We start from the raw sequence: 12,481 nt of genomic DNA on the forward strand, positions 1-12,481 counted from the left end.
GGTGCGGGGGGCAATGTCCCTCCTAGGTGGTCTGCATGCCCCAGTACATGGGGACAGGGAAGTTACTATGGAACTGCCCTGCTGTCTACAGCCACCTACCACCAGCCTCAGTCCCCACTCTCACACGCCCAGTTGCTGATGTGTGTGACAGTGACAGTGTGTGTTGGAAGGCGGTTTGGATGAGGAATTCTGAGGTGCTTAAGGCTGCTGCCTTTCCTGTCCCTGCTTCCTCTTTCACAGTGCTCTGCCAGCACAAAGTGGCAGGAAGTGTGGATAAGAGAAAGGCTTTTGTATTTGGAACAGCGGGAAGTCCAGCCTCCCATCCCATTTCCCAAAGGGCAGCATTGGCTTCATAAACATAAGGCCACATAAACAGATTGTAGTGGGCCCTTGGCCTCCGTGGTCATAGAAGTAGAGGTCACATCTCTGCTGCACTGTGGCTGGGATGGATCAGGAGACTAGTGCCTCATGGCTCAACAAACACCAGTCCTCAAGTGGGCAGTGTGTGAGCAGTGATCTTTCTGCAGGAGGTGGCCTGCTTGCTCTGTGTCTGGCTCCATGTGCGTGAGGATGGGAGAGAAGTCATATGCAGTTTCACCCCGAGCAGCAAGAGGCCATACTGCCCCTTAGAAGCCACCTTCCACGCCCAGGGACACAGAGGCTGCATGGCACCCAGCATCTGGGCCAGAGTGGGTCAGGACAGGTGGCTCCGGCCCAGCCTGCAAACTAGGTGGGAACTGTTTCACACGTAATAGAGTAATGACTCCTGACTTGTGGGCTGAAGCCCCGAGCCCATCCGTGCACAGCCATGTTTCATTGTCCTTAGGACCTCAGAAGCCATGCGATTGAGGTTGTCAGCAGGTGGCATGGTACATGCTGTTGGCTGCACTCTATACCTACCTGAGTATTGATCCTGAGAGCGTGTGGGACTAGTTTAGGCTGTGCTTGCCCTCTGCCAGCTTTGTCACTGAGGGGATGGGGGTTGTGGACTTACGTGTTACTAAACTCTAAGGAACATAGTGGGGGAATAGGGGGTCTCTTGCGGGCTTTCGAGTTCTGTCTTGTGGTGGGGGGATGTAGTGTGGGTATAAGCCTCACCTGCATTTACCTGGTGGCCAGGACAGACAGGGCACACTTATGAAAGGGCTCTGGTTGCTCAGCATGTGCTTCTATCCCTCCCTTCTGATGACCAAAGAGCCCTGGTGGCACAGTGGTTAAAGTGCTTGGCTACGAAGCACTTTAACCCCAGGAGCTGCTCTGCAAGAGAAAGATGAGGCAATCTGCTTCCGTAAGATGGCCACCTCAGAAACTCACTAGGAGTCAGAATCAACTTGAGGACAGGTTTGGGTTTTCGGTAGAAGGACTGATGCTCCCTGGGCAGCAGGGTCAGGACATTGAGGTCTTTTGTGTCTGAGGAGACAGCTTGCTGCTGCTTCACTGCTTCAGTGCCATCTTGTGTGACAGGCACACCCCCAGCAACCCAGTCCCGTGCACCTACCCTGACCCTGTGTGTACACGTCTGTATCATCTCCTTCATTTTAATACTTGGTGAGTCTGCTATCAGACAGATAGATCTCTTCAGAAAACAACAGCTGAAAAGGTAGGGGGGGGTCGAGTAGTTAAGCAATACAGATGAACCAGGTACACATATTGGCTTGAGGTCTCATCACTTCATTCCGAAGGCCGCCCACGGAGAAGGTGGGGATATTAGTGCGTCTGGAGGCTCAGGCTTAGGGGCTGTGCGTGGGGGACGCACACAGCTGGGAGGCATTAATGGCAGGGTAGAGCATTTGCATGTCTGGCCCAGTGTTTGGAGCGATATAACCATGACCTCAGATGGGCCGTGAAGGAGACACGTCTGTGCTGGTCTTGCCTTGGTGCCGTCTCCCAAGGTGACCCAGTGCGGTGTTTCAGTCCAGCCTCAGTTTACCGCTGTGTCCTAAGCCCCGACCTGCTGTATGCCACCCTGGTCCTGGGCACAGTGGCGCGGCCTGCACTGTAGCCGTTTGGCCAACCTGCGGAGCTTGCTGGGGAAGCTCTTGTCCATGTGGCGGTAGATCAGGGGTGTCACCGAGCTGCTGGAGAAGGCCAGGAGCCGGGCCAGGTCCTTGACCAGGGGCAGGACCCCCAAGTAATGACTCTCCATGGGTCTCCCCTTTGCAGCCACAAGCACCTGCCCCAGGAGGGTCAGATAGTATGGCGTCCAGAGCCCGAGCTGTGTGCCCACAGTAACCCCCAGCAGCCGGTGCTCGGAGGGCTCCAGCCTGCCTGCCTCACCGTGGCCAAGCGGCGTGTCTTCCTTGCGCAACCGGGCGATCAGCACTAGGGCGTAGAGGGTGGCCAGGGCGGGCACCACGTAGCCAACAAGAACCATGATGGCGTCGGCAGCCTCGGTGCTGCGCATGTCAGCACACTCGGCAAGCCGTGAGGACACGTGGCTGCAGATGTGGAAGAGCAGGGAGGAGAAGCTGGTGAGCAATGCACCACCCCAGACAAAGCCACACACATGCCGCGTGTTGTACACACTGGACATGTAGGTGCGCGGCAGCGCCCGCTCGATGTAGCAGTCAAGGCTGAGCAGGGCAGCAGAGTACATGGTCACCAAGGCAGACACATGGAACAGGGTCAGCAGCGTGATCTGTACCTCACTGCTCAATCGCCATAGGGCCCAGTGCGTGTGAGCTGGCCCTAGCAGGTAGGCGGGCGCCAGGACACCAAGGACCAGTCCGGCCACGGCCATGTTAACAAAGTAGACGTCGGGCATGCTCATGGTGCGGCGGCTGTGCAGGTTAGCCAGCACCAGCAGTGCGTTGTAACCCAGCCCCAATGGGAGGCCCACCAGCAGGTAGAGCAGTGAGAACGCCCACAGAGCCAGTGGCAGCTCCCGGCACAGCGGCAGGTCCACGCCACCCGCTGTCCCATTGGGTGTGTCACAGCCCCACATGGCCCCAGGTCCAGCGGCCTGCGGAGAGAAGAGGAGAGTCACCAAGTGCTAGGAGAGACCCCGGAGCCTGCTGGCCTCTAGGAAGGGCCTCCCTGAACACATGTCCTTTAAGAGAAAGCTGGTGGCCACAGACATCCGCATGCCTCCCAATGCTGGGCTGGGTTCTGAAGGGTCGGCCGCTCCAGAAACTCACTCAGGCCATTTGGCGGACAAACCCAACCCAGTCAGGGGTGTGAGGAGAGTCCAGCCATGGCCATGCCCTCCCACAGGGGCACCGCGCGCCCCGCCCTGACGAGTTCCAGTGAATATTAGAGCCACAGGGCTCACGAGCATGCCGACCCATACCACAGGTCCTGCCTGCCATGACACCCCACTGCCCTGTCACTCTCCTCCCCATCGCCTCTACATCCCAGTCACTCACTGCTGCATCACCTCACTGCCCTCAACTGCAGCTTCTTTACTGAAAGGTGGGGACAGAAAGACAAACGATTTTCTGGGGAGGAATGGAGGCAAGACACCATGCAGCCTGGTGGGCTGGGTCCTCAGAAGGGAAACCCAGGTCCTCACCACAGCCAGGGGGCTGAGTAGAAGGGACAGGGGACCCAACAGCACCGTGCCATCACCTGGATGTCGCCTGGTGACCCATCCAGACCCATCGTGACTGGGGGTCAGTTAACACCACAGGCTGCTGAGACTCTGAAATCCCTGTGTCCTGCCTCGGCCAGGGCCATAGCTGCCAAGGTCCCCTGTCCCTCTGCTTGTCCTTCCTCCTGCCCCAGGGGACAAGATGCAAGAAACTGCCTGGGGTGTCAGAGATGTACACAGCTTCCCACGGGCCTTCAAGTGGCTCCATGGAGACCCAAGCCAGGCTGGACGGGGACCTGAGGACTCCCCCAGCTCCCAGAGCCTGGTCCCCTGGTCTTTGTGGCAGGAGTGGAGCTTCATGCCAACATCCCCCTGTGGCCAGGTGTGCAGTGGCTGCGGGGGTCCCAGTGCTCTGACAGGAGCCAATGGCTCCCAACCAAAGACCAGGCCTGGGAGGCTGGAGAGAGCCATGTGTCAAGCTGGCCTGTGCCTCCTCACCCGCCAGGGGGCCTGCCATGGTGTCAAATCAAGAAGTCGGCGGGCAAACAGAGCTGTGATGAGGAGCTTTCTGTCCCCCATGTAGCTGCTGGCTTCACCAGCGTCCGTTCTCCAAGGAAAACCTCACAATCACAGCATAGTTTTGCCCAACCAAGGCTCCTGTACTCTGAATTAAAAAAATAACCTCCTCAGCCAAACACAGACAAAGCAGACCTTTCTCCTTCCCAGAGCTCAGAACAAAGTGAGGAAGCCGGCCCTGCCCCCACCCAGCAGCACGGACACCCGGCTCCTGGGGGCCAGGCAGCCACAGGAAGGCCTGGCTCTGGAGGAAGGCTTGTATGAGCCCAGGCTCTGCTCCCTCAGCCTGCTGCCTGACAGGCCTAGACCCCCACCTGGGAAGTGGGGAGCAGCTGGGACATCCAAAACTAATGGGGGTGTTTACTAATCTTGATAAAGGTACCCTCTGAGCTGCCTGTGGTCTGTCTACACCTGATCCCTGACCCTGGGCTCACAGGGAAAGGTAGAGACACTGCCCTCATAGGAGGAAGTTCACAGACCTGCATGTCCCTTACCCAGGCAGGTTGACATGGGAGGCGGGCAGTGAGCGCAGACTACGAATTCAGCCTAGTGAAGAAAAGTAAAGTGTGTCAGATGCCCTCCTCTTGTGTGCTCACAGTCCTGTGGACAGATCCTTCTGTATCTCAGCGTCTCGCACTCAAATAGCGGATGGATAGATGGATGCATGGGTGGGTGGGTGGGGAGTATTAGATCAATAGATGATGAATGGGTGGGTGGATGTGCTAATTTTTGTTCGGGTGCATGTCCATAGTTCTGGGACAACAGACAAAAAAATACATTGAATTTGTGGGAACATTTCACAATCCTCATGAATGCCACCCAACAGCATGATGATGAATGACAGATGGCAGAGGAGGTGATGAGAGTCACACCCATGTGGTCAGCACTAGGACTGCCCGCACCCACGCTTCAGCCATGCCTCCCTCATGTCCAGTCCCTGTCGTCTGATCTCCACACATCCCTTCATCTCTGGGCACTCTGCATCACAGGCTGAGGTGGAGAGTGGGAATATGTGTTGGAGCTCAGTCTGGTGAGGGAGATGACTCCAGTACACAAAACATGCCAGAAAAGGCCACACTCGAAGACATATCCCCCACAGTGAGCGTCGTGAGAAAAACCATGCTCTCTCCCACACACGTGTCCCCATAGTGAGGTTGTGAGGAAACATAGACTCTCCCACACATGTCCCCATAGGATTGTGAGGAAACATACACTCTCCCACATATATGGCCCCATGGGATTGTGAGGAAAAGGACTGTCTCCCATGTCCCCATGGGATTGTGAGGAAAAGGAGACTCTCTCACATGTGGCCCCATAGTGAGATTGTGAGGAAAAGGCTTCTCTCACACAGTGAACGGCTGTGTGGTCCTAAGGCAGAGGACACTCTCACACATGTGTCCCTGCAATGAGTGTCATGGGGTTAGTGACTGTCAGGAGTGGTGGGTTGTCTGTTGTCTGTCAGCTTTTCTCTCTGAATTCTCCCCTGCCTCTGCCTCCACCTTTCTTTCAGGCCCCTCCTGTCACCTGCCAGGCAGCCCCTGGTCCCCTCCTTCCAGAGGCTGAGGACCGCTGGTGGGGGTGCCCAGCAGCCTCAGCTGTAAACCCTTCCTTCCACTCTCCTGAAAACAACAGGTTCCTGTGGCCACTGCGAATGTATTTCAGTGAGAGAATGTTTTCACCCCAAGACAGCCCTGCTGGTCCCATCACCCCATTATGGCTGTGTCACTCCTGGTCTGACTGTACCCAGCCCATCGTCCTCTGGGCCCCCACCCCACCCCCCTTCCTCATTTTAAATCTTTGTCCTCGCCTCTGGACAAAGTCCCCACAGTCCTGTGGGAGCACAAGGCGGGAGTGGGAAGAGCATCAAGGAGGGAGGGCTCTTCCTTCACTGAGAGGCAGTCTCCCCATTGACAGAAGCAAAACACCTGCCCACCACCTGATTGGCCTCATGAGTGCCCTCCGGCCGCGTCTCTACTCACCCAGCCCCTCATGCAACCATGTCGTCGTCGAGGGCGTCCTGTGCACCCCGCATTCTCTGCTGCACTTGCACTTGCTCAGGAAGCCCAGGCAGCCAGAGGGTTCTGTTGTGTGTTTCTCTGGAAACCCCGCAAGCACCTTATCAGCAGTGGCCATGCAGCCAGGCTTCCTGTGCATGCGCGCGCGAGCCAGTGAACGCGGGCCACACTTGTTTTTCTTCTAGTAAATTACTCACAGAGTTTCTGCCTCGCTTGGCAGGCTGCTGCGGTCCCTCCCTCCCTGTGTTTACAGCCAGTTTCTAGAAGAGCCAGGCTGCACTCCAAAGAGTGGGCTGAGGGCAGAAGTGTGCATACCCTTACCCTCCCCATCACATGCGCTGGTTCCGTAGGCACTGCAGGGTTGCCGTGGGGAGGAGACACATAACAGCCAGAGGCAACTTCCTCATCCTCCTATGGACGGGAAGTTGAGCAAAGTGTTTCGCTTCTCCTTGAGGACATTCCTCTGCAGGACAGGGACAGGGTGGCGTCTGCCTTTGAGAGGATTGGGCCAGGGGTCAAAGTCAGCAGGGGAGATGGCTGCTGTGCTCTGCAGGCTCTAGATGAGGGTCCCCAGTGACCCTGAGCATGACCATCCTGGGGGGGTACACCTTCATAGTGTTTACTTCACACAGTCTTGCGATCACATGGCCACCAGCAGCTCTGTGGCCGGTTTTGACGTCATACTCGGTAGCTATAGGTCCCATTTTCACTGTGTCCTCCGACTTGCTCTTTCATCACCACTGACTGTCTCCTCCATTCCCCAAAGCATGGAATGTCCTGAAGGTGGCGTGGCTGGGTTGTCTGTGTTGGGCATGGTGACACTACAGTTGCTGGTCTGAGTGGACACTGCCCCAGCTGGGGTCCAGGCAAGCACAGCAGTGGGGAAGCTTCCTTCACCCTGAATCCTCCCATCTTTAGTGCCCTGGGGATAAGGCAGCAGCCTTCCTGGGCTCCTCTGTTCCAAGCCTTGCTGTATCTGTCACGTTAGCCCTTGGCAGCTCCCTGATGACTGGCACATAGGCGGCAGGTCAAGAGTTCCTGCCTCTCCTGCCATAGAGCTTCCTGTCTTGAGCAGCGCCTCTTGTTCTGTCTCAGACAGGCTCTGAAATGCAAGCCCCAAGCTCACCACATCTACAGTGACACTGCAGAAATGCACGAAAAGTCAGGGTTCATGACCCACTTCCCAGGTCCCCTCCCCCACAACGGCCTTCACAGCCTCGCCCCCACAGTCACATTGGCGGGTCTGGCCACCTGCCTTCTGTCCCCACCCGAGCACCTCGTCATTCCTCACCTGTACTAGCATCCACATGGCCACTCTTGCAGCCCACTCATCCTTCTTGCTGTCCTCTCACCAGCCTCAGCCATACCCTGCCAGTCTCCCTCCGGAAACTGGGCATTCCTACCAGCCTCAACCAGTCAGCTCAGCGGTCAGGTCAGGCTCTCGTATCTCGGGGGCCTGCTGTGTCTTCACCTTTTCCTTCGTCTTCCTGACCTCCAAGACCAGAGGTGGGCCAGGCACCACGCCTAGGCACAGCAGGCTAGTCTGTCCCGGACTGACTCAGATGATCACCCACAGGGGCACCTGGAAGCCAAGGCCCTGACAGCATTTGTAGGAAGTGCATGCAGAAACACCCCACACTCCATCATCCCACAGTGGTTAGCAACTCAGGTCACAGCCAGGTGGGCAGGATTCCAGTCGGAGCCAAACTGTGACAAGCTGGTGACAGCCCGCATCACGGTTTCCTATCTTGAGGGAGTCTCTGCAATGGTTAGCACTCAGCATGCTACCCCGCCGACAGTGTGTAGTGTCACTGAGCAGGCCTTCAGCCTCCTTCTTCACTGGTCACACAGGCTGCTCTGCAGGCCTCCACGCAGACAGACTGACAGGCGGGAGCTGACACACCAAGCCCACCTCTTCCAGGAGAGCAGTGTCTGGGCTCTGGGAATGGCTTCTCCAGCACGTCCTGCCTTTTCCACTGAGGGCAGCAGTCAGGAGCGCTTTGGAGGGAGATCCCAACATCCTGACCTCACAACAAAAAGCTCAGAGGTCCCACTGCCAGCCAGCCACAGTAGGGTCCATGGGGGCACAGAATCAGATTGGAAAGGGGGTGATAGACCCAGCTAACTGTTATGGGGGCAGAACTGCCACCCTGGTAGACTCCCAGGGGTCTGTGTGCATGAGTACATGTGTGCATGTATCAGTGTGTACATGTAAGTATGTGAGTGCATATATACTGTGTGTATCGATGCATGTGAGTGCATGCGTGTGTGTAAGTGGTTGTGGGTATTCATATGTGTGTATACTCAGAGTCCGCATACAATGAAAAATCAACAAGGATTTATCCTGTGCTGAGGAAGCTGAATTGGTTTCCCCTGAAACTTTGTTGTTGTTGTTATGTGCCATCGAGTCGGTTCCGACCCATAGCGACCCTGTATAGGGCTTCCGAGGGTGTAAATCTTTACGGGAGTAGAAAGCCTCATCTTTCTCCCGCGGAGCAGCTGGTAGTTTCGAACCGCTGACCTTAAGGTTTGCAGCCCGATTCGTAACCACTATGCTACCAGAGCTCCTTAGAAAACTATTTTCTTGCTTCTGTGAAATGGATTCTCCCCATGGTGCTCTGGACCCAGCATGCCGTCCCCATATGGGCTCTCACTCACTGACCTGGCCTAGAGCTCTTGTCCTGGCCTCATCTTCACATGCCTCCAGCCAGTGTCGCTGGGGGACAGCTGTCCGTGTTTCCTTCTTGCCCACTGTACATTCTGTAGGGGTGGGTGGCCCTTGTCTGCTCTCAGCAGCTTGTCTTGAGTCTGCTCTACCGAGGAAGGGTAGAATCTCACTGCCAAGCGGAAAGAATGGCAGGTGGGTGGAGTTCCTCCAAGCACAGGTGCTGTGTAGCAGGTTTTAGAATTAAAGTTAGGCGGACATATGTGGCAAGGAGGAAGAGGCCTCCTAGCAGAAGGGCTGCTTGCTGCGTGTTACAGAGACACTCAGCTTAAGGTCAATGTTAGGGGACCATCAACTGTTTTGGAATCGACCCTGAACATGGGTTTCTTTCCCCAGTAATGGGCAGGCCTTCAGCTACAATCAAAGATGGCTGTTTTCATTGCTAGTCAGCTGATGCTATCATGGAGTGAATCAGACGTAGATGCAGACACGGGACCCTCTCCTGGTGTGGCCACCCAACACTTTAAGCCACTGTGATGTAACTTCCTGCTGCCTTTGCTGTTTTGTTCCCTGATGAGCCTGGTTTGTGACCAGGGTGAAGAAAAAGCAAAAAAAACCTTCGTGGGAAACCCAGGGCCACACTAAGATGGGGTTTTTGCTGAAAACCCCATGGTCAGCGAGGTTGGCATGGTCCATCTGGAGGGAAGAAGGAGCCAGCAGTGGCTTTTACTTCCACATCATGGGTGGGAGTGGCTTCAGTGGGCGGGAGTCCTCATTAGACATGGTTTTCATGGCACGTGTAGGGAGAGATCTCGGGTGAGTGTGACCCTGGACACTGTTGTCCTTGTTTGGCCCCTGGGTAGCTGGCCCAAGGGAGCAGCCAGGCTCCCAGCAGCACCTCGTTCTGGCGTCTCGAGTGAGAGACTCTCACCTTTCAGTGTCTGGCAGAATTGGCCAGCAGGGAGGGATGGCTGGTCTGACTGCCTTGGCCACTTACTTCCACAGTGGGCCCCTACATTCTGTTTGGCTATGCAGCAGGGGCGCTGGTGGCCAGGCTATGGTCATTGTTTCCGATCCTGTATATCATACCGCAGGGGCCATGGATGAGGTCAGTGTCTAGGAGCTTCCCCTGCCCAGTCAGTAATCGTGATTCTCCTGGCGTGGACAGATCAGCACCGACATATGAACCCAGAGCCCTGTTTCTGGCCATTCACCTGCAGGACTGGGCTGTACCTGGACATTTGACAGTCTTCCCTACACCTCTTGTACCTGTTTCTAGCTAAGTCATCCTTAGGCACTATGAGTAGCTGTGAGTCGGCATGGGGCAGGCACCCAGCAGTGCTGTGATTTCTCCCTGAGGCTGTGGTCCCTGGGCACTCTCTGCTCAGAAGGGGTGCTGTAGTGCTCTGCAGGCACTGTGTGGTCCAGTGGTCTTGTGCTGATTGCAGAAGTGCCCCAGTTGAACGATAAAGTATGTGGCCACCCTAGTTCCTCCTCCGGAATAGTCTTCAGGCCTGGTTGGAGGCAGAGACTGGCTCAGCAGGCTGTGGTGGCCACTTGGCTGCTGAGGGCATGTCCCTGCTGGACAGTGCAGAAGAAAGACTAGTGGGACAGCGTCAGATCAGCGTCCCCACAGAGAAGGTCAGAGCTGCCGCACTGCTGGGATGGTGCCTGTACAGGAGAGCCCAGGCGCCTATCTAAACACTAGGGACAGACCAGACTGGAGATCTGTAGACTCCGCTTAAGAACTTACTGAAAATATTTTTAATCATAAAAGGAGCGAAAGCTATAAATAACACAGTGTTCCGGGAGAATGTCAGTACTGCAGGCCACGGAAGAGCCAGTGTCCGGTGCAGAGACGCCTGCCCATCAACAGGTTCATGACCACTCATGGCCGCCTGCCCGCCCACGGCCGCCTGCCCGCCCCCACAGCAGGGACTTGCAGGGGAGGACACGCCGAAGGGGGCACTGGAATGCAGATTCAGCGCCCCCAGTGGGCGGTGAGCCCCTGACGGGGCCCAGCCTAGAGCCGCCCCCGACCCAGCCCCAGCCCCTTACTCACTGGTGGCCCGCGGGCCAGCAGGTCGGGCTCCGCGCTGCAGCGCTCACCGCTGTTCTCCTCTAGCACGCCGCCCCGGCCCTGTGTACACACGTGACCGCCCCGCCCCCGCCCCGCCCCACGGCCGCTGAGCTGCAATGCCGCTGGCCATTGGCCCCTGAGCGGCGTCCGACCGTGGGGCCTGGCGATGGCCGGCAGCCCGTTATGTAACCCGACACCGCTGAGCGGAGGGGCCCTGTGGTGCCATTCTGCAGAGCCATGGACCTGGGCGACTTCCCGGGAACGCCTGGCACCCACTCAAACACTTCTCAAAACGCGGCCCCCAAGTGCTGAGTCACCCACCGCGCGCTAATCTGCGGGTGCAGACCCTGCTCCCCCAAGTGCTGAATCACCGTGCACGCTAATCTGAGGGTGCAGACCCCGCGCTCCCAAGAGAAGCGTGTAAGTGGCAAGTGTCTCTGAGCAGGTACACCTGCCCCAAGCATACTTGCTGTTTCCAAATTCAACCCATTGCTTCCTATTAGGAATTTCTTTGTAAACTGAACTGACCCCAGGAAAACCATTTAAAGAGACAGTACAGTCGAAGGGAAAATTATGTGTTGTCCAGAGGCTTAAAAGAGCAATATCATCCAGACCACCCACCCCCCCTTCTCTCCCCACCCTCCGCTGTGACTTTGAGCAAACAACACATTGTGGCTGAGGATCCAAGGTGGTCTTCTTCTGACACTCCAGTGTGAAGAGGGTGAAACTGAATAAGGCAGCTTGTCATGTGAGCGGATGGAAGCAGTAGATAGGAGGAGTCCTCACAGGCCAGGGGAGCCCATGTTACCAGATTGCAGAGCTCCTGTCTCCTGGGCCTGGGCTCCCCACCCTCTGTCCAGGGCACTATGCTCCTGAGCTCCCTTCCCTAGTGGTGGGGATGCTGCAGTAGCCACATGGCCTAGAGGACGTTGGTGCCAACCACACTTCCTGGGGTCTGCCCAAAGCCCTCGAGAGAAGCCTGCGGTTGAAGAGCATTGTGTAAAGTGCATACTGGCTTCTGTCTGCAGACTAAACTCTGACTGGTAGTGTGGATGCACCCCAGGTTTAAAGTCCTTAAAAGGAGAAGAATCATCAGAGACACACAGCATCTTCCTCCTTTGCAATCTCACCGAGCAAGGTGACCAATTTGTCCAAGCCCTTGTAGCAGCAGCAGCAGCAGGGCCAGGAGCTGAGCCAGGGTTGGGAAGTCAGATCCTCCTGACAAATCGCTGTGGTGGGGCAGTAGTGGTTTGGGGGTGAGCCTGGGTTTGATTCCTAGCCAGTGCATGCTCAGCCACTACCTGTCTGTTGCTATGGACTTGAGTGTGGTTGTGATGCTGAATTGCTTTCAGCAGAGCTTATAGACTAAGACAGACTAGGAAGAAAGGTCTGGCAATCTCCAGAAATCAGCTTATGGAAACCCTCTGCATCCACAACCAGTGATACAGTGGGGATGACGCAGGATGGGGCAACATTTCATTCTGTTGTGTGATTGTCTGTCACAGAGGTGGGGGGCAAGGTAGCAACTCAGAACTGCAACCCCACCACACAGCTAGGGACACCTGAGACACAGAGCAGCCTCTCAGTACTGCAGTCCCACTGCACATACCCTGAGA

At 56.4% G+C, this 12,481-nt stretch overlaps 1 protein-coding gene across 1 annotated transcript; it reads right to left on the reverse strand.

Moving 5' to 3' along the window:
- Positions 1 to 1,939: 1,939 nt before the first annotated feature.
- GPR146 (G protein-coupled receptor 146) lies at positions 1,940 to 3,277 on the reverse strand. Its single transcript, XM_006859884.1, has 2 exons — positions 3,272 to 3,277; positions 1,940 to 2,962 (listed from the first exon to the last, which is right to left on the reverse strand). Exons 1-2 carry the CDS (start codon positions 3,275 to 3,277, stop codon positions 1,940 to 1,942), a joined length of 1,029 nt encoding a protein of 342 aa, XP_006859946.1.
- Positions 3,278 to 12,481: the final 9,204 nt, after the last annotated feature.

This window comes from Chrysochloris asiatica, unplaced genomic scaffold (assembly GCF_000296735.1).
Source record: "Chrysochloris asiatica unplaced genomic scaffold, ChrAsi1.0 scaffold00034, whole genome shotgun sequence".
NCBI lineage: Eukaryota > Metazoa > Chordata > Mammalia > Afrosoricida > Chrysochloridae > Chrysochloris > Chrysochloris asiatica.